The sequence below is a fragment of the Mytilus californianus genome, unplaced genomic scaffold (genome assembly GCF_021869535.1).
Source record: "Mytilus californianus isolate M0D057914Y unplaced genomic scaffold, xbMytCali1.0.p SCAF_2, whole genome shotgun sequence".
Taxonomy (NCBI): Eukaryota; Metazoa; Mollusca; class Bivalvia; order Mytilida; family Mytilidae; genus Mytilus; species Mytilus californianus.
In genome coordinates, this window is record NW_026262668.1 from 36,715,108 (window position 1) to 36,739,076 (window position 23,969).

General features: G+C 31.2%; 1 protein-coding gene and 1 long non-coding RNA gene across 2 annotated transcripts in view; one reads left to right on the forward strand and one right to left on the reverse strand.

The window, feature by feature from the left end:
- Positions 1-492: 492 nt before the first annotated feature.
- Positions 493-23,442, forward strand: LOC127729828 (paired mesoderm homeobox protein 2-like). Its single transcript, XM_052237755.1, has 3 exons — positions 493-1,067; positions 19,368-19,555; positions 20,194-23,442. The coding sequence occupies exons 1-3, from the start codon at positions 764-766 to the stop codon at positions 20,521-20,523; spliced, it is 822 nt and encodes a 273-aa protein (XP_052093715.1). The 5' UTR covers positions 493-763; the 3' UTR covers positions 20,524-23,442.
- The window catches only part of LOC127729840 (uncharacterized), a 45,006-nt gene continuing 28,678 nt past the window's right edge, over positions 7,642-23,969 (reverse strand). The window contains exon 2 of the long non-coding RNA XR_007994845.1: positions 7,642-7,927. This is a non-coding gene — a long non-coding RNA (uncharacterized LOC127729840). The remainder of the gene's footprint in view (positions 7,928-23,969) is intronic.

Here is a 23,969-nt window from a genome sequence, read left to right on the forward strand (position 1 = left end):
TGAAAACAGACACCATAAAACATACAATGACTAATATATATCTATATAGATGTAATTAATGCAATGTTATCTATTCAATTTTGAATAATAATATTTTAAAATTTTAGGTTAATCCTTATCATACAACAATACAAGACAATTTTTTTTTTAAAAGTCACATTTTTAAAATTATAAATTCTAAATTCATGGTAAGAGAACATTGTTCTGTTATATTTCAAATACAAAAATAATGGTTAAAAGTTGATATTTATTAACGAAATAAAATAATATTTTCGTCAAGTTTATTATATAAGCAAAACATAAATATACAGATTCAGAAAGATAAGATAAAACAACTTTTCTCAAATCCCATGTACAGTTTCTATTTGTTCAGCATCACTTACTGGGGCGGAGATTCTGAGATAAGACCCCTCCTGTTGTAAGCCTATTATCCAATGGCGGCCGTATATAAAATAGAGCTATTATTTACAGTATTCCCTGCTGATTAAGAGACACTGCTGGCAGTACTGAAGGTATCATTTTTCAAAGGCTTGACTATCCTCGTGGTTCTGTTCTGACTACAGAGAAAATAAAAGTTATCCGTACTGTCAATAAGTCTCCGGAGTTCATCAATTTCCTATGAGAAGATACTTAAATACCGATTAATGTGAGAGATAAGGAAACAGACCACGTTTTTTGTTACTGGTCACCCTGATCGAGGAGATTCTTTATTAGGAAGAAAGACAAGGGAAACCATTTTCACGGGATTTCTCACAAATGAGAGATGAGTAGTTATACTCTGACACCGGAACAACAGTTTAATAGTAATTTTGACAAAGTTTCTGCTTACCATCAAGCTTTTCAAAACAACAAGGCTAACTTTTCTGTGAGCCATTTGTTGGACTTGGAGGATCTTCCGAACGAAAATTGTGCTATGTATGCTAACACTGATCCTCAACCAGGACTGCCTACTCAAGCTTGCACACCGAATATTAATGGAAATGGACTAACAGACCTCGATGAGAAGTCCTCGATACGCCATGACAGCCACGACAGTATATCACCACACAGCCCAGGAAAAAATTCAAGTAAGTTTATGATTCGACTATATATAAATTCAAGTAACTTTTTGGTTCGATATAAATTTAAGTAAGTTTTTGGTGCGATATAAAGTTGACACAGTATTATTTTTACACTAACAAATCCATTTATGACATGGTGCAGAGAAGCCTATGTTGTTATGCTCTTAGTAAGAAAAACAAATGGTACTTAGTGGCTTAAATATGCGTTTAAAAGCAAAATAGTAAAAACAATCTAAAATGAAGACAATACATTAAAAATAGATACAAAAAGTAAAGCATTCCATTTTAAGTGTAAATGCAACTGTTTATAATCAGACGAATTTGCAATGTAAAGTATATCTCAAAATGAAAACAATAAAAAAAAACATATTTTATTTTTTTGGGCAAATATTATGCTGTTCCTTGCTAAAATATGAAAAGTATTCAATAAATACTTAGATTATTTTTTCTTTTGTCGTAAATGAGTAAACTATATGATTTTGTACAGATAAAATAATTCTGTAAGAGAGTAAGCAATTTTATAGATATAAGATCGGAACCTGCTGATTTTCTCCACATGATATTAATGATATCAGATGATCGTCCATAACACAGGCAATTTGAAGCAGTGGGGATTATTTAACTCTCCTGAGAAATGTCTGATTTTTATCGAAGAAAATATTTCAAGCAAAATTTACAGCGTAATGTAATATTTAACAAACAAGAAACTGGGTTTTTGTTACAAAATTAAACAAATCATTTTATTCATTAATTAATTAATTTAATTTAATTTTCACATCAAAAACACTAATAAAGTACCGGTACTTTAAACGATAATACTGGGGAAAATCCTTTTTATACATATAAACGCTTCCGTTTGAAATAAAAGCTAGTATTTTAAATTGAAAAAAAGTTAAAAGAGTTTTTTCAATAGTTTTTCATCAATGCAACAGCAACAAACGGCATATGTTTGAAAAGCCGTGGAAACTTGTAATGTAATAAAGGCATTATTTATCGATAAAATACAATAAAAGTCAAACATTTCCCTAGTTTTCAAGTTGAATTCTAATAAAAGATGAATGAAAACTACACGATAGTAAAGCGATCTGTTATTGCATTTGAAGTTCAACAGCTCATAAAATAAATAAAACAAACACTTCAGTGGTATAAACACAATTTACAATAAACTCAAGAACACGTTTGTGTAAAATGTACCACACAGTAGCAAAACGCTCTGGGCAATGGATCATTAAAACCGCAAGAATAGCAAGCGGCATTGTTTATAATAATCTATCATCATATTGATTCGTTAAAAATTAAATTAAAGCGCTTATTGTGAACAATTTGCAAAATCAGGACTGGCTGACCAGACACATTTTGAAATTAAAAGTCATGAGATTTTCACAATCAGAGAAATTGTAAACAGCTTTATTTCTTGAAGCAGAAAATGTTCAATTGGTTTATTTGTTAACGTAAATCATGTGCTCTCAAACTGGAATAATATCACTCAAAATTAAGCATAATTTTTTATGCTATCCCTAATTTCAGGGATTAAACATGTACATGTTGTATCTCAAATACAATGTATTCTTAAACCCACTTAAAGTCATGTTCATTCATTAAATGAGTTCTTTCTTAGCAATTAGATTTTCCTCAGTTTATAGCTTACTTGAACATTTGAAACAAATTTTAGACGAGAAAAGCAAATTTCAAATCACACTACATTTGAACAATAAAGCTATTGAATACTGATTGCAAATTGTGTTCTTTCAAGGATTATGCCACATCCGGGTTATTCTTCCATGTGTTTTCCCTATTTTTCCTAGTAAAGTCATTATTGAACTAGAAATTTTGTTTCAGGTGTATATCATTAATATATCCTTTCCCGTTTTTGATTGCACCAACATTAGGTAATTTTGTTATTCAGCCAATATCTCAATTTGAAATTATATCAGCATAAACCGGATCGACGAAATGCACAAACAGTGCAAGTTCATCACTGGAGTTTTATAAATTTACCCCAAATCAAGTGAATTAATAACGGTCTTAAAGACACATGTCAGCAACCGTATATACTTTGTGGGATAGTAATATCATATAGGAGGGCCTGGGTGTCGTTTACAGAATAGAGAAAACACCAATGCAATGAACTACAGAAAAAGGGACAAAAAAATAAAGAATAGACAAAAATAACGCTCAAACCTAAATATTTGAAAGCTAGGAATGAATAGATACATAGAAAATGACCTAAGGAAACCTAAAACGAATAGACAAGCTCATATAAGGTCAACGTCCCCTGAGCGAAAAATAATAATCATAATAATAAATGTATACAAACATGTTAGCACCATCCTTTCAGACTACCAATGTGCATTTGTGAATAAAGATGAACTATCCTTTTGTGTACTAATGTCTTCTCATCATGAAAAATATTAACACATTTATTTTTTTGAAAATATGGATACATATAAGTCATGCTTTCAATTTTCATGATGGTCTTGTGATCAATATATACTTTGCTTATATAGAATTCAAACTGTAAACCTATAAGGAAGGACAACTCCCTAGACATCATCTTAGTTTAATACTTGTACTTGTACTTTTGAAGAAGAACAACAAGCTGATTTAAGTCACCTTTCATGCTCTCTTACGTACTTTTATTTATTATGTCTGCACACTTTATAGAAAATCATGATACAAACAAGTAACGGGCCTATCCCGACTACCGACCTTTTTGTCATATAACCCCCCACGTATTCTACATCCTTGGCTATTGTTTTTGTTTTGGTTTGAAAGTTCTTAATGAAGGGAAATCCAGAAAAGCGATTCGGACGCAACTCATTACACAGTGTTATTTTCTTTGTGAAATAATCTAACCCGGACAGAGACCAGATGACCTCAATCGGAAGTATGTGTCAACGAAGGCAGTTTCCAAAACAATATATATATTAACTTCCAAAATATCCATGTGAAGATATTGCAAATATTTGACATTTCCGGTGGATTGAATATTGCAAATACGAAAGAGATTGATTGCTGCAAACCTCACTTAAACTGGTTCCTCATCTGTCGTCAGATTTTAATTAAACTGTCAGGTAACGAACTTCCTCCATTTGTCATAGCAAAAGGCCAAACCATGCCTTCCATATGATACTAAGTACTTTCTTCACTGACATTGTGTTGTACTTGCACCGTATAGACTCTTATCGCTTTTCAAACAACAAATACTTAAGGTTAATTAAAATTTCAAGGACTTCCATGTAAATAATTTTATCATATCCCTTTTGTATTTGATATTTCAAAGAATACCAAATGCTTAACATGTCAACCTAATCAGAACAAAGGGCATGTCGTTATTTTTACTGCATAAATTAACTTTCATTTTATTATATCATTTCTGTTTTAAAACTGGTACATCAGTTTTATCTGAAACAAAATAAAAGTGTACACACATGAAGATATAGTTTGTATTTTATCTAAAATTGTCTAAAAGACGAAATATTTTTGTCGCCATTTTTTCAGTTTTGCCGGCACAATTATACCCCTCTTGTAATTCTTTGATAATGGCCTATACCTATGTAGGAGGCAACTTGACTCTTGACCTACAAAAGAAAAGTAATAATAAAACCAACATTAAATATATGTTATCTTCTAACAGAAATTTTAGAGCTGCATGTTATGATTCTCGAGAGATAATTAAAATTCATGTATTCCTTCACGGAGCAAAACTTGAGAATTTGACGTTGAAAATCTTATTCATGTATTTTTTGTTATTTAACCTCTTCCATAAAAAGTAATGTCTGGATTCAGGTACATCAAAGATAATTGATACGATTTTTATTCGTGGAAATCATATAGTGTGCTTGGTCAGCATTTGACATAACATGGAAATTTCGTTAATCCCTTGTGGAATGGTGCGTTCGGTAATCCGACTGTAGGAGTAATTAACGATCTCATATTTCGGTTGACGTGTGTTGTTGATATAACAGCTGTACCCCTGTGATTATTAGATCTGATGAAATAATTATTACATGTGCCAATAATGAACCGAACCATTAAAATAACATTATCATTCTTATGATTGTCGACTGAATTTTTTGTATATTTTCTTATTTACTATAGAAATGTGATCTTCAATAATCGAATGCGTGTAAATTTTAAAGAAATTTGGTGTTTTTCTATTCATAGTAAACACTCTATAAAAAATCTTTTGAATAGTGAAAAAAAAACAGCACTACCAACAACGAACTTCAAAAGAAAACACACACATTTATGAAAAATATATAAAAAAACAACCTTGAGACCTTTTTGAAAAACGGTAGTCATAACAGGTCCTTTTTATTCGGATAATCAAATGTAAAAAATAGAGTTAAAAAAATAATACGATATCCATTATGGCGTCGACAAATTTGCAGTCTGCACTACATCTATCATGCTCGCCTTAACCTTTACGATAACACCAAACAATAATACAATGTTTGATACATGAAGTGTTAATTGAACAATTGTTTTAAAGTGTTGATAAATATTGTCATCATGATAATGATATATTTACACAAAGTTTTCTGTCTGTGTAATGTGAGACATCGTCAACATCTGGTCGTCTGCAAGTTTAAAATTCCTTTAGACGTTGTCTTCTTGGATTTATACTTGCTTTATGTTCTGTTTTCTATATAAAGGACGCTGTAATCTTCAAAATTTCAATGCAATGAAGAACAAAATACTTTTATGAACCAATTAAAGACCCACTGAGCATGACAGTATACAAATAAGTGTATGTGTGTGTGTATGTGTGTGTGTGTGTTTGTTTGTTTGAGAGAGATCACCAAAAACCTTTAACCTCTAATAAGTTAGTACAATGCCGGTATTTTTATGTCGTCTTTTCACATTGTATCGTATCTTGTTGTCTATTTTTACAAGTAACTATAATATCTATTAATTTCTTTTATTAATTTCGGCTTTTTGTTTAACTAGACAATGTATGCCTGCGTTACATCACCGCAATGACAATATGTTTTTAAAAAATGTGAATATGCCTAACGGTATATTGAACTGAATAATTTAATTCGTTTCTCTGTTTGATATGTCTGTATAATCATTACTGTTATTTTTCATTGCCCTTATAAGAGATTATGATTAGTATATTTGAATGATTTAGGATGAGATCTAAGCTGCATTGTAAGTTTTTGAGCATGACTCTTACAATTACTAGCATATATAAGTACTCTTGTTTTCATCAATAAGTCAGCAACAGAACAAAAAAAAACCCTAGAAAATGTGGTAAATCGTGTGTGGCGCTCATAATTTTGGCAGACTCATACTAAATTGGACCTGTATATGATTATTATCGCAAAATATTAAGCAGCGTTGAAACATATATTGCCGTCTTTGTTGAGAAATGATAGATTTTTAAACGTTGTAAACTCGTGCAGATAATAACAGCTAAAAGTCATAAATAACGAAACAAATCTATGTTAGTTTTCTAACAAGCTCCGTTATTTATGTTAATACCCAAAACAATCACGTTCACGTCAAATAAGTTGAAATACGGCATTTTTCACGAGCTATCTCGCAAGTTAATTTTGTCTTATGTTCTGATATTTGTGGCCAGTGCTGATAAGACTTTCCTAATTATTACCTCGTTTGTGTATTGTTTATTTAAAGTGTGCACCTTTAAGGGCCAATAAAAGATAAAACACAGATTTGTTTTATAATCATTGGTGTAATTTATTGGATCTCGAGTTTCATTTGTATCAGTTTTACTGTACTGAGATTGATGTTTAACTTTAAAAATAAGAAGATGTGGTATGATTGCCAATGAGACAACGGGCATAGAAATTAACTACTATAGGTCACCGTACGGCCTTCAACAATGAGCAAAACCCATACCTCATAGTCAGCTATAAAAAGCCCCGAAATGTCAATTGTAAAACATACACCTGTCCATTCTTGAAATCTAAGATTATGTAAAATGAAAAGTAATTAAAAAATGGTATATTGAAAATACGAAAAATCATATGAGAATATTCCAGAAAAATAGCCTTTGGTGGGCAAAGCGCTTTTTTGTTTTGCTTTATTTGTTTTACAGTACATTTTTTGTTTTAATTGAATATCACCCTTTCACAACAGAGTAATATATGAATACACGTTAGGTTCTTTTTAAGCACAATTTCGTTTTCTATGGTATTAACGTGTAGGTATACATCTTTGAAAAGACACATTTTTATTTTCCAAAAAGATTAAAACACACGTGCATCTTAATCCGTCAGTTATAAACAGACACACTAACCCGGAAATAGAAGCTTGAAGGTCGATGTAGCTTGAAAAGTCTTGTAACATGTGCCCGTCTTAACGGCACCAAGTCGATCTTCTTTTCATGTATCTTCGTCAGCTTCAGAAGGATATAAATTTTTCTGTAGAAACTTGAGATTTTCAAGATCGGAATGTTTTTAGTTTTTATTTGACGTAGCGAAAGAGCTTACGAGAGTTTGATCTCTTTATGATGTACATTTAAATATACTGTGGTTGTAGAGATTTATTCGAACTTAAGAGAGAGAAAAGAAATACCATGAGAAATTAAAATATATTTCTGAAAACGTGGAAAAGAAAACCTTTAATAACTGATTATCATTATAAAATGCAAATAAGTAAAAGCATACATGTATTTAATTCATTTGGTAATTTTTCGAAGATCAGTTTGTTGATTCTTTGTATACGTAACTTTTATTCGAATTAATATATGTCACCATGCAAAGACTCAGTGTGAATGAAATGATGAATATCAATAAAAGCACCACACTATTCAGTTGCAAGGTTTTTGTCCAGTGCACTTAGGGATTTTGTGTCAGTCATACATCATACAATATCCCTTCTTTTTCCTTGATAAACTGAAAGTGAAAAAAGTAAAGTAGCATTAGTATTTATAAAAAAATTGTATCGAACATTAAAAAATGCAGTTTATCGCGTTAAGATTTTACAATTATTGATTTTTAAACAGACACACAAAATTAATGACTTTATCTAATTAGCCAACTTTAAATAACCATATGTGTTTATGCATTGTCATATCTTTATGTACTGTCTTTGAAATAGTGCAATACAAAGCATGTCATTATTACGAGATAAACAATATTAAATTGTATTTCTTTCTTTTTTGTGGTTTGTTGCATTGTCATCAACTTGTGAATGCCACTCGAAAATACTTTAAGAGATAAGGGTAATATTCTTTGTTATGTTTTACGATCGGAATTATGTACAGAAATTCGTTTGTCAAAAACAAACAGACAAAATTAATATACTGGAAGTATGTTACTGTTCCACAAAACAAAAGTGGTAAGAATGTGGTATGCGTCGACAATACAATTTTGTATCTGATTTTGTATAGTCTAACATTCATACTGATGTTCTGTGAATCGATTATGATCGGTAATCGGTGCATGAATTAGGGTATTTCACCTGATAATCGATATGAAGAAATATCATAATTAATCATAATCGATTCTTGAAGTTTAAAGGTCACTAAAAAAATTGTAGAATGAATGCAAATTGATTACACTTTAGAACCAGCAATTATAATATTTGTAAATGCATATCCAGTACACATCAGAACTGAAAGATTCGTACACTGAAAATGTCATTCATGCATTTTGGGCTACCAATGATTTAATTGATAATAACATGAGTTGAAAAATAACATCCATAGGGGTCAATCAATTAAATTCAGTGAACAATGCATGTATTTTTACTATTATGCGAAACAAACTTATTTCACTTTTGACAGACGAGACATCATTTTCGCGAAACTAAGAATACAACCAACATATTAATTTATGTTATTCATGTTCAAATTTTCCAATTACCGTTTGCAAATTTAAAAAAAAGGTTATTAATTTAAAAGGAAAGAAAACAAACTTTCTCCGAAATGTAAGATAAGATAGTTTTTAAAGAGGATACCAAGTTAGCAATCTGGGCGAACTTATATTAAGGAATATACACGTGTCAATGTAAAAATGTATGGCTCGGTACATTGTACAAAAATAGGACTACGGATTATCTTTTAACACAATGATTATGATTATGTTCTCTTTCTTGCATACAGATGGAGACGCCAACCTTGCAATGGATGGTGAAAGACGTTCGAGTTATTTAGAGCCAAATAATAGCTCTTAAAATATTATATAACGCATCTTTTTATTCACAATTGTGATTGAGGAATTGGAACTATCGTATAGCCTTTTTCTCTGTAGTTAAAACAATCTTTTGATTTTACTTTTTTTGTGTAGTTGGAGATGTGAACCTCATATCTCGGTTTATTCATATCTATTTGTTTGATATAATAAAAAATATTTTTTGTTTAGAAATTCCAAAAGTTGTAAAAAATAAAATCTTCAAAACGAATGCAATAATAGTTTCAAAGCAATTACATTTCAACTTCATGTGTGTTGAGTAATATCAAAACAGGTTTATAACGGTGTATCGCTCTTTGTAATCCATAACACGTATAAAAGTTTTTTTTTATTTTGGTAGTTTTTGCTTAATTAAAGTTAACACCACATGTTAAAGAAACAAAATTACATACATTTTACTACCCTCATTACAACTTCTATTTCCTATATAATAACAGCGGGAAATAGTTTGGCAGATCCCCTGTTGTCCCGCAGAACAAAGATGGCTGTGGATTCCAATGACGTCTGCCGTATATTAAAGGTTTGCTAAATTAGTTCGAAAAGGTTACTCCGTCACTATATTTTTCACTACAAGGAAGACCCAAACGAACACACTGTGGCATACAAAGAAGTCGCAAATTATTGTTGTAAATTATGAGAACTTTTGATTTTTCGTGAACTGCTACACGAGTGCAACTTTGCCTTTGCTGTAAATTGTAAGAACTTTTTCATTTATCGTGGACTGACATACTAATTTAGTAGATATAAGAAGATGTGGTATGAGTGCCAATGAGACAACTCTCCATTTAGCTTTACTTTTATCATTAGGGGGCAAAATAATTAAATGATCAGTTCGAATTTATCTTTTGAATTCATATTTCAGCAAATGAACATTCGCCGTTTAAAAATCTAAAGGATTATGGGTAATTTTATTTTTCGTACACCAAAATTAGAATAACGTACGTAAATTGTCGAATACAACGTTACGTCATTGGTCGAATACAAATTGTTTGGACTTTTGTTAATATTTACCATTAGCTGTACACTTTAGAAACTATTACCTAGAATGCATTAGTTTTCTGAAACTGTAAATTGCATATCAACTCAATAACTAATACTTGTAGATTTACATGACATAAGGATAGGTATTTGGCATAGAAACTATACTAAATACATTCGCGTTGATGAGTTGTTTGGTCAGTAGAAAACATTATGTCAATGTTTATGTGAGAGGAACATAGTCTGATTGCCAGATGTAGTTTACTAGATGCCAACATGGCCCTCTGGGTTATTGAAAATAAATGGTTCACATACGTCTCTTCTGTGCGGAGGGCATTACTTTAGGGGGTACCCAACACTTTGAATAAAATAGATTTGGCTCGTTTAATTTTCATATAATTTAGACAAACTATTTATTTTGACCTGTTGACAAAAAACATGAAAATTTCAAGAAGTTTGAACCACACAATTTACAGGAATAATTTCATTGGATATATAGCAGTTTGCCAAACACTAATCTTAATTACTAAGAAGCTTGATTTCTCTTTACAAATAGTAGGTGATTAAAACGTTCAGCTGATTTTTAAAGAGTTAACACCCTTAGGTGTTCTGTACTTTGAAATTTTCTGTCGATTATTTTTTGTGATTTACCGATGGCCTTTTGTGCTAAAACATTTCCTTTTTCTAAAAATTTTAGATTCATGCAAGAAACTATATATTCGTATATTCAGTATAACTTATATAATATTCTTGAAGAATTAACTTTATGTAATCAATTTTTATCCTAGAGATTCTGAGCATGGGATCGTGTTTTGATAAAATGATCCTACAGAGACTATTAAAAATGAATTTATTGATATACTTTCAATGTTAAGACTTCTTAAGACAAGTGAAATTGTTAAGTTTCCAAAAAGAATAGCTGCGTGTACAAAAAGTTCTAGTTTTTCATAAAAGCCGAGTTAAAAATAATGTTTATATTATCGTAGATTTTTAAAATAATCAAATTTGAATCATCAAAAAAAAAATTAATAGTAGCAGTATCTATTTTCCATGCTCAAAGATTGTTATCATTAAAAGAACTTTTAACCAAAGACTTCGCTATCTACGGGAGAGACGTTAGGTCTCGTTTATGTAAAACAAGCAGAAGACAATGTGATAGGCCTGAGAAAATTGTCAAGAAAAGCACGTAAAATTTTTGACGTTTTAGATTAGAAATCCATATTTTTCACGATTTCAATCAGAGTTAAGCTCATAAACGTTTAAAGACAACATCTTTATAGATCGCTATCTTGACAGTTACAACAGTGTATTAGATGTTCTAAGTATTGTTACAGATACATAAGCTGGTTGGAAACCTACAAGATGGCCACATGTGGGAGAGAAAAAATAATTTCTAAACATGTGTCGAAAAATGATTTTATGAATTGCTTGTTCATTTCGTATTTATTTACTCTTGTAGATATACGTAACGAATTCTTTAATAATATATGTTTACACTAAAATGATTTCATATTGTTTTCCAGTTTTGTCGCCAAATATTTAGACTTGTATAACCTTGGTAATTAAACTTATCTGTTATTGTATATTCTTCTGTGTTGAAACTAGATTGTGGTTTGTTGTTATATGGTACTATGCTTTGACAAAGGCCTTCGTGGCTGTTTACTAGTGAGGCTGCTTATTTTCTGATCATGCAAGAGCAAAGATAAATCAACTCGGCCATAATGATATGTCCGGCGTAGGGTTACTTTTCTTTGTGCAGACTGATATACTATATGAGCTAGCACGCTAAATTCTATCATAACGTTTCGGTTTTCTACAGTGCGCTCGTAAAATTTATGTTATTGTCCCATATTTGTACGTGATATTAAAGAATGGATGTTTGTATCCATTTGTTTTGATTTCTTCCCTTTTGTAGAATTTTATATCATCGGCTCAATGGCGTCCCCAAAATTGGACAATAAAACATGGTTTGATTTAATACCGGTTAACATTTTAACAAAATCTCAAAACTCTTGCATGAATTTGTTACAATGAATGGCATTGCAGGTTAAGTTTTATTTTTAGAATATGCTACCATAATATATTTTCCTAGTTTCAGAAGAGTTTTTTTTTAAATGTACAGTTGTTGCGTCCTATTATTACACAATAGATGTGGCATAACTCTAAACGAGACAGTAACCAAATAAAACATGTCACACATTGTTTTTAATTGTATGTTTTTTCTGTTTCGCCTGCTTATTCCATATTCTCATAAAAAATCGCATTCAATAACTCATTTATATATTTTTTGTAATTCTGCATTTTCTTTAAAAAGATCATAATTCAATCTAGCCTATACATTCAAGAATGAGACATCCCACATGCAAGTAATAAAAAGTCCAAACATATCTAAAAAATAAAAAAAGTAAATCCCTTAATAGAATTCTTTTGTTATCTCGTGGTCGTCTGCTCGCCTCGAATGCTTTAGATCGTGTTCTCAATCCCGTATTTTGGTGCCAAAGCCTTTTAAATTTGTTAACACGAGGCATTTAGGGGTAAGATCAAAGAAGTACGAGATCGGAGTAAACACCATATATTGTAAAGGATAAACTTCTTCTTTTGTGCTGTGGTTGAACCATGTGGAAATGCACGATGTACAAGTGTTGCACACATGAATATTATGAAACAATCTACAATTTCATAGTTAATAAAAACCGATTCTAATCTAAAAGAGAGTGGAATTGATGGAGTTTCACTATCACTTTGGTTTGATAAGAAAACCGTTTTGTACATAAAACTGTTATTTGAGGCATCATTTGTAAGAGAGAGAGCATACGTATCACCGGAAGATTACAGGAAAACAGAATCATTTTTAAAGTGATTAATGATTGAGAAGTATTCTGATCGGTAATTATTTCTCCCAAACACATGTCAGTGAGAATAAAAACACTTAGGCAGTCCAATCATAATGCCAAGATATTCCGAGGAGACGACTATTCGGCATTCTTCAAATTTATGTAAATAAACTACTGCACCCGAATTATGACAGGACAGTCAATCTTTACCGTTACGTCAGGATTATCGAAATGTTTTCTCTGATAATTTCTCAATTATTTATTGAAAATTTCAGAGGTATCTCCAAGGAGATGGTCGAATGATAACATTACAATTATGCTATCAGAGTATATCTTTACAGATAAACGATAAATCGCATGTTTCAGATATGTCTACTGTGGAAATGTTTATAGGTGCAGTATCTATTATTTGTCAAAACTGAAAAATACAATCTATCAAAATATACGCAGAAAAGGACATTCGAACAAAAAATGTATTTAAAAAAAAACCGAAATCAAGTAGTGTATGACGGCGGTAATTATTCCATGCGTATTCAGGATGATAACAAACAGACACACAATACATAACGAACATGCCTGTACCAAGTCAGGAATATGACAGTTGTTTTCCATTCGTTTGATGTGTTTGAACTGTTCGATTTGCCATTTGATAAGGGACTTTCCGTTTTGAATTTTCATTGGAGCTCGGTATTTTTGTTATTTTACTTTTTTTCAATAGATAATCGATGTAAAATGGGTCTTATTTAGACTGCCACTTGAAAAAAGGGTATGTTGGGCATATAGGGTCGGACATTTTGCCTTTCAACAGATCACTTCTGACCCCTCAAAGAGTTGTTGTTCTACTGTCGGATGCTAGATATCCAGGTGACCATATTTTCCCAGTTGACCCTTATTACCGAATTTACTAGAGACATTGTTGAACGTGAAGAGATAAAGTGTTCATCATGTATAAAACAAAGAAATATAAGATATAGTGTAACATGGGCTTTCGACTATTTACGATCCAGTGTATCGAAAATTGACCACATTCTGTAAAAGTGGCTTTGGTAAACACACTTAACCATTTGCTCTGAATATCGGTGTGTATATTTACGATACATCATAAAAAAAAAATATGTTGATACACGTGTTCTATGGCCTAATTGTTAAAGAATGTCGTAAATCCTACACACCATGTAATAATAATAGGATGGAATGGATGACCCATTAAATCGTTTAAATATTGTCCGTATTTTACCATTCATCGCCGACACGGGTACAAACAATACAATTTTTTAAAGTCGTAAAAACGGATTTATAAAAAGATATTTACTTATTTATGTGTTTAATAGCATAAATTAACCAGAATGTATTTAATTATATTGTAGATTTATTTATCATTCCATTTTCACAACAGTTTTAGGTTACAAGAGAATTAAGATTTGATTTGATTTGATTGCTTATTATGATAGCTGTATATGTAATTACTGTAAATTAACAGTATCAATCAGACTTATAAATCAAAACAAAAAATATGTTATGTCATTATTTTATCTCGTTAAACGTGTGTAGTCTTAACTCCAGCATCAAGTCAACAAAAATATCCACATTTTCAATTATACATACTTTTTTTTGTTCCAGTAGAAATATTTTGTATAGAAATCAATTACTACTGAAGTATGTAAAATTTGCAGAAGAAGGGTTTTGCGAGAGAAACGTGGCGCCTTTGAAGTTGAGAAACGTCTCAATCCCCGATGACTGACACTTTGCGAGTGCAGAGCAGTTACGGATGAAAAGAAACGAACATACTCTACATCAAGTACATACATTATTGTACCAACATATGGAGAGTAGAATTAGATACTGTAGTGAGGCCAAACACAAATAGATATGTGTTGTTTGTGCCTGGCAAGACGGTTATTCTACATATTTTGTCTACAACCTAGTTTCTATTTCCCCCCCCCTAAAAGGCAAAAATAAATCAGATATTTGTATAGTATCTAAAAAATAGGCTATAGTATCAAACTTATCACTTTTGTTGAAGTATAAACGATAGTGCCAAAATTATTAAGGCTAAATATAAGTAGATTTCGGATGTGTAATTGTTGTGATGGATATAAATATATTTATGTATCTAAAGAAGAAATATACATAATCTGCATCGCTCATAAAAGTTATTATATGTAGGCTAGATAAAATTAGGTTTCTGATGTGCGCCGGATTATTGTGAAGAACAAAACTAAATTTACGTAGCTCTAAGAGAAAGAAAGAAAAAATATAGACAGACGCAAGTACTGTGATCTGCATTGCTCATAAAATTATGTATTTAGATACAATATGAAAATAACATATCATAAATTTGGTGTGCTCGAAGCGCTTTTCTGGATTAATCTTTATCAAGACGTCCAAACCTTTTTTTTATTTTAATAAACGTAATAAACGTATAACCAGACTGGTCTGAACACAATGAATTTTCTGTTATACTGAAGTCAAGAAGATTTGTCTCGCTTGTCACAAAAAAGAATTGCAAGGCTGCGCAAAAGTAGACTACTTTTTAATCATTAACGTCAATACTCAGTCTGCATGTTACATACCATGGAATAATGGGGAGCTAAAATATGAATAATAAAAAATATTGGATAAAAAAATGAATAATAAAGAAAATAGTCTTAAAATGTATACAGTATTGCGATTCAGTAAATTTAAGTCTAATAAAAGTTATCGTAAAAATTTAAAATACCAACACTAATAACATGATAAAATACCCTTTTTACAGGCCTCGTGTACTGGAATATCAGTGTTTCGGTTTTCTTTCATCCATTTATTCAAGTCTAAAAATACTAAAGGATTTGGAGCACTTTTAAAAATGGAACAATAGGTAATTCATTTTCAAGAACAAAACATCAAGCTAACCATCGAATTGCAAGTGCATGAAGATGGTCCCTTTCGCCTCATAATTAAATCCAAAATTTATCAAACAAAATTCTTTTCAAACATCATATAAACCTTAAAAGTAGGAACTGCTTACTAATTCGGAGTTCCTGAGACCCCCCCGCCCCTCCCCACTATTTGGTGGGGTTCGTGTTGCTCAGTTTTTAGTTTTCTATGTTGTGTTTTGTGTAGTTGTTTGTCTCTTGGTCTTTTTCTTTTCTTTTTTTTTTACCATGGCGTTGTCAGTTTATTTTTGATTAATGAGTTTGAAAGCCCCTTTGGTATCTTTCGCCTCTATTATATAAGATTTAATTTAACAGCCGTTTGGAAAACTAAAATTTGGTAACTTTGTTTCAAGTTAAGTGAAAGATGAAGCATGCATGGTCAGTGCGACCTGATTATCCAAAATGCTGCAAAATTATCTAAAACAGCATGGGATTTATGCAGAAGCACTTATTAACACAGTTGACAATCACAAATTTTGCATTAAATTTTAAGATACAGTATAATAATTAAGGAGATGTGGTATGATTGCCAGTGAGACAACTATCCACCAAAAGAAGAAGGATATAAACTCGTACAAGTCACCGTACGGCCTCCAACAATGAGTAAAACCAAGTTCGTAAGCGGTAAACTTTAAGAGGTCTCACAAGAGAAACATAACGGCATGATATAAGCTATTAGAATAAAGTAAGATCATTTTCTTTTAATTATAAAAAAAAATGTAATCGTCAGTTGCGCGCAAGTATAAAAAGACTCAATTGCATATTTACCATTTTTCTAAAGCAAACATTCCAGTTTTATACAATCTATATGCAATAAAAATGTTTTTTCATTTACCACCATTAAACAGCAACAAATAAACTGGGTACTGCATGTAGTGGAATTTGGTTAAGCACTCTTTATGCGTTCTTTTGACGAAATGCCTTACCGCATAGGACTCTCTACACGATCGAAGTCATGACAAATAAGAGTAATATGTATTTATGTCTTAAATTGCATAAATTTGAAAATTTAAAATGTTAATTATGATATGGTTTAAAAATATTCTTTTATTAATAATAAATTATGTTAAGTGTGATGTGATAATTCTATTAAAATTTTTGTAATAATCTTTATTCCTGACATTTTTTTTTAAACCTTTAGAACAAAGTTATCAAATTTATATAATTATATATAATTATGTCAGATGCGCGTTTCATATACATGTACATACAATTGATCAATGACGCTCGAATAAAAATAGAGGCAACACTAGTAGCCCAATATAGATGCATGGTGACAGTATCACTTGTGCTTGGTCGGTTTCAGTCTTGCGTACGCATAAATCTGATGGAGCAGTTTATTGTCAGGACCACACAAACAGTTGGAAGGCTAAATAATACAATTTTATACCAAAGGCATAATTAATTCGTGATGTTTTTGGCAACCAGTATAAAATTAAACTATTTGGTTTTACAAAACGACACGTAGTAAATAATGGTATACATTTGTTTTTACTCTTTAGTATTCAATATTATTTCAATATACAAAACTCAAAATTGGAAATATAACTTATATACTCCAAAGAAATCGACCAAACCATACCCAGAAAGGAATGCCCTTTACATATGGGAGGATTTGACTTTGTTTTGACCTTTGCATTTGATGTCCTAATTTTATTCGCACCACGAAACATATAATTAGAAAATAATATTAAGAACAAAACATTATTTTTTTTAATATTACAAACTAGGAAATTAAACTTTGCTTTCAAGTAAGCATTATGTTACTTTCTACTCGAATATGGATGTTATATTTGATAAATAGAACTTCGCTTTTTTATTGAGAAACAATTTATTGAGTTGCTTATTTTCATTTCCAGATCTTACTTCAGAACCTGTTGTAAAAACAAGAGGCGGCACTTCAATATCTGCAATTAAAAAGTTCTTAGTAACATCCATAAATCATTGAAAACGTGTAATTAAGTCATACATACTTGTGTAGAGAAATATTTTATTTTTGATATAAGAAAATTAGCCAATATGAGGTCAACGATTTGATGATTAAAGGTATAAACATACTGAGAAATAAGATGAACATTTTACTTTTCAAAGAAGATAACCACTTGAAAAATAACATTTTTGTTATACATTTGTGCCTTTTATTTTTCAAATAAATTCAAGTGAATACGCATAATACCATGGATCTTTCAAAGTACTTTTGAGTTTCGAGCTAATGAATATTTTCATGGTAATATGAACGCATTTTTATTGTTGTTTACGACTTGTCTTTTTTTCTATTTTCTTTTTTGGCCATTGTTATGTCTGTTTTTCGTCGACTTATCCGTTTATGATAGTTCCTTTTTAGTTTCCTAATTGTCGTTTACCTAAAACATGTGAGTTAAAAAATAATGTCATTGTAGTCTGTAAAATATTACTTTTGGTAATCATATTTTTTAGTTCCCAGTCTTATAATCGAGTCAGTTCAAAGAATTACAGGTTCCAATAAAACTAGTTATTTGACATCTTGCACGGGAACTATTTGCATATATCTAGAACATACGAGTGTCTCGTTAACAACGCGTTTCGTGTTGGTTAATGTTTTTAAAACATTTTTTGGATAGTCTTTTCTTGGTTAGTTTAACGATCCATCTTTTCCGACTAACCATATTTTATATTAAAAATGTTTTCTAATAATTATAGACCTAATTATAGACCTAATTATATTGGAAAGTTCTGTTTAACTTTATTATATATTATAAAGTTATCATATTGGAAAGTAATTATCATTCCGTTCTTGTTCTAGTTCACCCACAAAAGGACAAGCATTAAAGTATTTTCCAATACTAATATTAAGAAATTGTAAACACAAAATCGTTTGCTATAACACACATTAAAAATTGTCATTTTACAAACAGAATATTCTTTTGATGCCTACTTGCGATTCTGTGTTTTTCTTTTCTTTTTATAACACTCATCAAGTTTACTTGATTTTCAGTGTCTCTCTTTGATATATGAGTTTTGATTCTGCCATTTGTATCTTCTGCCATTTGTATCTTCCGCCATTTGTATCTTCTGCCATTAGTATCTTCCGCCTCTTTTTCACGGCTTTTTGTATGTATAAATTCTTGCATTCCGTTTAGTTTTCTAGTTTGGAAGACAAACAATGAATTCTATATAAATTATTAGCCTAGTATCTGATTAGTTTTTACAATCATAAGGTCAATGCCACTGCTGGTGGCCGTTTTGTACTGGAGGGAATCACCTGCTCAGAAGACAGCATTTTGTGTTGACATGAAATATCATCGGTATGGCCAATTTTTTTCATAGATTTTCGGTTTTAAAACATTGAAATACTCGATACACTATCAAGGATCGACATCAAATTTATGAATTTAAAAAATTAAATTCAAAAACCTCTATTGATCTTTTTTATAGATACAGACACAGAGGACAAGGACGACAAAGACGGAAAACGTAGAAGAAAGCAAAGACGTAATAGAACCACATTTAACAGTACACAATTGGCAGCATTAGAGAGAGTATTTGAAAGAACACATTACCCAGATGCCTTTGTTAGGGAGGAACTAGCCAGAAGAGTCAATCTGAGCGAGGCAAGAGTACAGGTTAGTAATTTTATTGTATGTAAATATTTACCAGTTGTAGCCCTGCAAGACGTCAACATTGAAAACTATATATTATTGTTACTGCATGTACGACAATGGGTAATATGTTAAATTATGTGCGACTGTCATACAAGTTAGAGGTTTAGCTGGCTATAAAACCAGGTTTGATCCACCATTTTCTACATAAGGAAATGCCTGTACCAAGTCAGGAATATGACAGTTGTTTTCCATTCGTTTGATGTGTTTGAGCTTTTAAATTTGCCGTTTGACAAGGGACTTTCCGTTTTGAATTTTCCTTTGAGTTCGGTATTTTTGCTATTTCACTTTTGATTAAGGCAGTAAGAAATGAAATGAAACAAGAAGTATGAACATCTAGCAATCTCACATTCTGTCATTGTCTGTTTCAATGTGTTAAGAATTCAAATACAGTTATTTATTATCCAAAAACAGATCGTGTTCCGTTGCCAAGTGTTGATGGTTTTCTCATGTCTGTTTCCGTTAAATTCTTTTTGTCAACTTCCTTTCTACATTTCACTTTTCTTGCCGTTAGCTATGCCATTGTTATGAGTATTTTTGAAAGTTTGAGTGGAAAAAGATAATCTTTTCTTTCCCATAAAGACATTTTTCTTTTTTTAAAGGTTTGGTTTCAAAACAGAAGGGCAAAATTTAGAAGGAACGAAAGAAATATGTTAGCACAACGTGGAAATTTATACGGACGTCCTGAATCTACACCAATAGAACAACCAATTACTCCGCGACCTACTTCCATGAATAATGACTTATCCTGGTATGCTCCACCAGCATATAGCCCAGTAGTGTCAAACTCGTCAAGTTGTGCATTGGCAAATCATTCATATACTCCTCCGCCACAGAATTTAGGCTCCAGTTTAGCATGTCTCAGACTGAAAGCTCATGAATATAACAACGTATTACCACACAACCCTTATGGTCACCATATGACACAATGACTATATGATAATTTGGATCTTGAAAAATATTTATAGAGATGGCAATGTCGGAGGTAAATGCACAAAACGTATCATTCCTACTGTTAAATTCTATCATGTTGTGCAAGAAAATATATATATGTGTATCTATAAAACGTACATTTTGATATAGGAATGCTTATACATATATACATTAAACGAAAGAAGGTGGAATAACATGAACTATTTTTGACGAACTATCACGTGTTTTCTTCGACATCGGATGACATGCTTTATAAAAAGAACACACTGTTATCGTCTGCTCATTTGATATAAACATCAGCAGAGTGATTAAGATCCAAATGACAAGCGAAGTCTTTGTAGCCTGGATTATTACGTACATCAAGCGTACACTACTGAATGGACGTGACACTCAGAAAACAATTGTGTCGATGTCGAGTGTTTAATACATACTTCGGCGGAAGATCTTCGTGGTGATATGGTCCCTCAAAACTGACGAATGAATGTGAGGTATTTTGGTGAGAACAATTAATTTCCGACCTGATCCATTTCATTGTCATCATTATCATGTGAATCGTTTACGAAATGTGCAGTGTTTCTATTTCTAGTATATCTTCTTTAGCGATATGTGTATAGTCATGGTAGTCGAGAGAGACCATGAACTACTCAGAAGGAGAGTGATATGCGTAGATATATACCTACATATCATTACAATCTCATATTTACATGAATGTATGTTCCAAAAAACAACTTCCCACGAATTGTTCAGTTTGCAAAATAAGTTGTTGCTTTGAATAGAGTATTTGTCCCAACTTTCACCTATTAATTCATGTTTATTTCCATTGCACGTAACTATTATTTTATATGTTGACTTGGGGCAAAAGGGAGTCAAGATATTTAACATTTGTCCAAAAACAACTCAATGGTTTGACTGGTTGCAAGTGATCGACAGGATAACAATTAGTCCAATAATTACGGCATTCTCTACGACAAAAATATCTTTAAATTGTTTTAAGAATTGAATGTTTCTTTTTGTAAATTTATTGGGGTGTAAAAACGTTGACCGAAGTACATCCGCGTTTCATTGTAAAAATGTGCGCACGGTCAACGCTTTTACAACCCTATAAAATTACTAAAAGAAGCATTCAATACTTATAATTACATTTTTTTGCTAGGATCATGAAAACACGATTTCTATTAAGTTTTTCTTTTATTTACCTGTGCACTTTATTGTTGATCTCGTGTCATCATGAATGTTACATTTCATTTTGAAATGAAGGTTAATTTCAGAATGACGCGAGATTGCTATTAGCCAATCAAAATAACGTATTATAATGAAACCTACATGTAATGCAGTTATTAAGAATTAAGTTAAATGTTTTCCTCTTTTATGTAGTGTTAAGGTAGTGACACACACGGATACGTTTTAAATTTAAGTGAGTCGTATCTAATATATTCTATGCATTTTTAAAGGAGACACATTTCTGTTTTATTGAAATGTTTGTCTTTGTAATGTTTAGAATGTCAAATTTACTTGGGTATATCCTGTCTATAAAATATTCCGTTTGGCGTAAAACTCATTTTGTCAAAAAATTGAAAACAACACGTTTAATAATTCCATGCGTCCGAAGCGCTAAGAGTGCACCCTTGTATATTTTTTTATTTTTTCAAATAGTTTAAGCTCATGTGTTGCGATGCGAGCTATTGCTTTCACTTAGTGTCTGTCATCGGTACAGAGTCATTAACTCTTTCAAAATCTTCTATTGTTGGAACCCCCGAGCTAGTTTAGAAGCAGCTGCCACCTTTATTAAAGTATTAAAATGGGAATTTTGAAAGAATTCAACCGAAAGACTAAATCTTTACAGAAATTTAAATTTATCTTTCAATTTGACATCCCCATTAAGGAGCCTTAAAGACGACTTTTCATGTAAAGATATTATTTTTTTTGTACCTTATATATATATATATTTAAAAGATATGAAAAAAATATATTTTACCAATATAATTTTTACGATAGGTTTAAAGTTTCTGTGAACATTTGATTTTATTCAAGTCTTAAACAATGTTCACAATTACACTTAAGTTCCAATTTATTTAAAGGGAACGGGAATATAATACTTTAATTGAGCAGGAACAAACTAACTAAGTCAAGTCTATTGATATATTATTTTTTCATGTAACATAGTCCCTAAAATGTATAATTAGTAGGCTGCCTCAAACTTTTTTCATGCAATGATAATTATAATGGAAAAAGAAGACGAAAAGAAATAGTGAAATAACAATGTCAAAATAAAAAAAAAAACTTAACACGATATAGATAATGGATTAACTTTGAAGTCAGTGCTGCACTCTGTTAGTATTGTCTTTTTCATGGCGCTATCCCAAATATCAAAAGGGGAACATCGACCAAATGTGGCTGCTAAATTTGGGTGCATTGTTTAACGTACTACCATGTGGAAGTCTGAGATTGCCATAACGACTGACGGACTTTTCCATTATTGTTTGGGGTGGACCACGGCCCCAGCAAGTCATTAAAAATCCCGAGACGTCAGATCAATCTTGGAATGCCTTATGGGAGTGTAATTTCAAAATGTCTTCCTTGCAAATCCTTCAGTTATGATTTAACAGAATGATTGCTGTATTTACAATGAAGGCAAAAGGCTTCTCCTGGCCATCTATAATCCAACTCAATAAAGGTTATTGAATTGACCTGTAGGAATTTTTGTTACGATCAAGTTGTCAAACCATGAAATGTTATCCTTGCTATACATAAGAAAACCTGTTTGTGCCTGTAGTCATTGTAAGATATACTCACACTTATCAAATTAACCTTATTTTTGAAAACACTATATTGTATATATGTTTTTTTGAAAAATTATCAAAATGTTATATTATTTTTGTGTATTTTTAATGTACAATAAAATATTTAAAAAAGATAAACTATTTGTTATGCAACAGAAGACGTATGGTGGTAGATGCACTATAAAAATGAACTTGTAATCATTTGTCGTGTATGCTTTATAGTCAAAACATTGGAAGCATGCAAATCAAAACGGGACATAAACAAGTAGAACATTTAACAGAAAAACTATATATGATTTCCATGAACACAACAATATTCACTTGGTATACATTCAGAATGTTTGACCTTAGAATACATGGTATTAATTGTAAAGAGATCTTATATACCACTGTTGTATTAAAGTAACCTTTGTTCAAGTTGTACTTACCTTTCATATTTTTGACTTGAAGTGTTGCATTTTGTTTTCCTTTTTTCTGTCTTTATTGTGCATGATATTTGATTTTTTGTGTTTATTATCCATCCGAAGTCCATGTTTGGGGTGATGTGAAATTAGCATACGCGTGACCGCATGCTCCTGTTCAAACTGAAGGAAACTTGTATGTATATATAACTATTTAAAAAGGAGTTAGATGTCAACAAGACACTCAAAAACAATAAGTTGGAA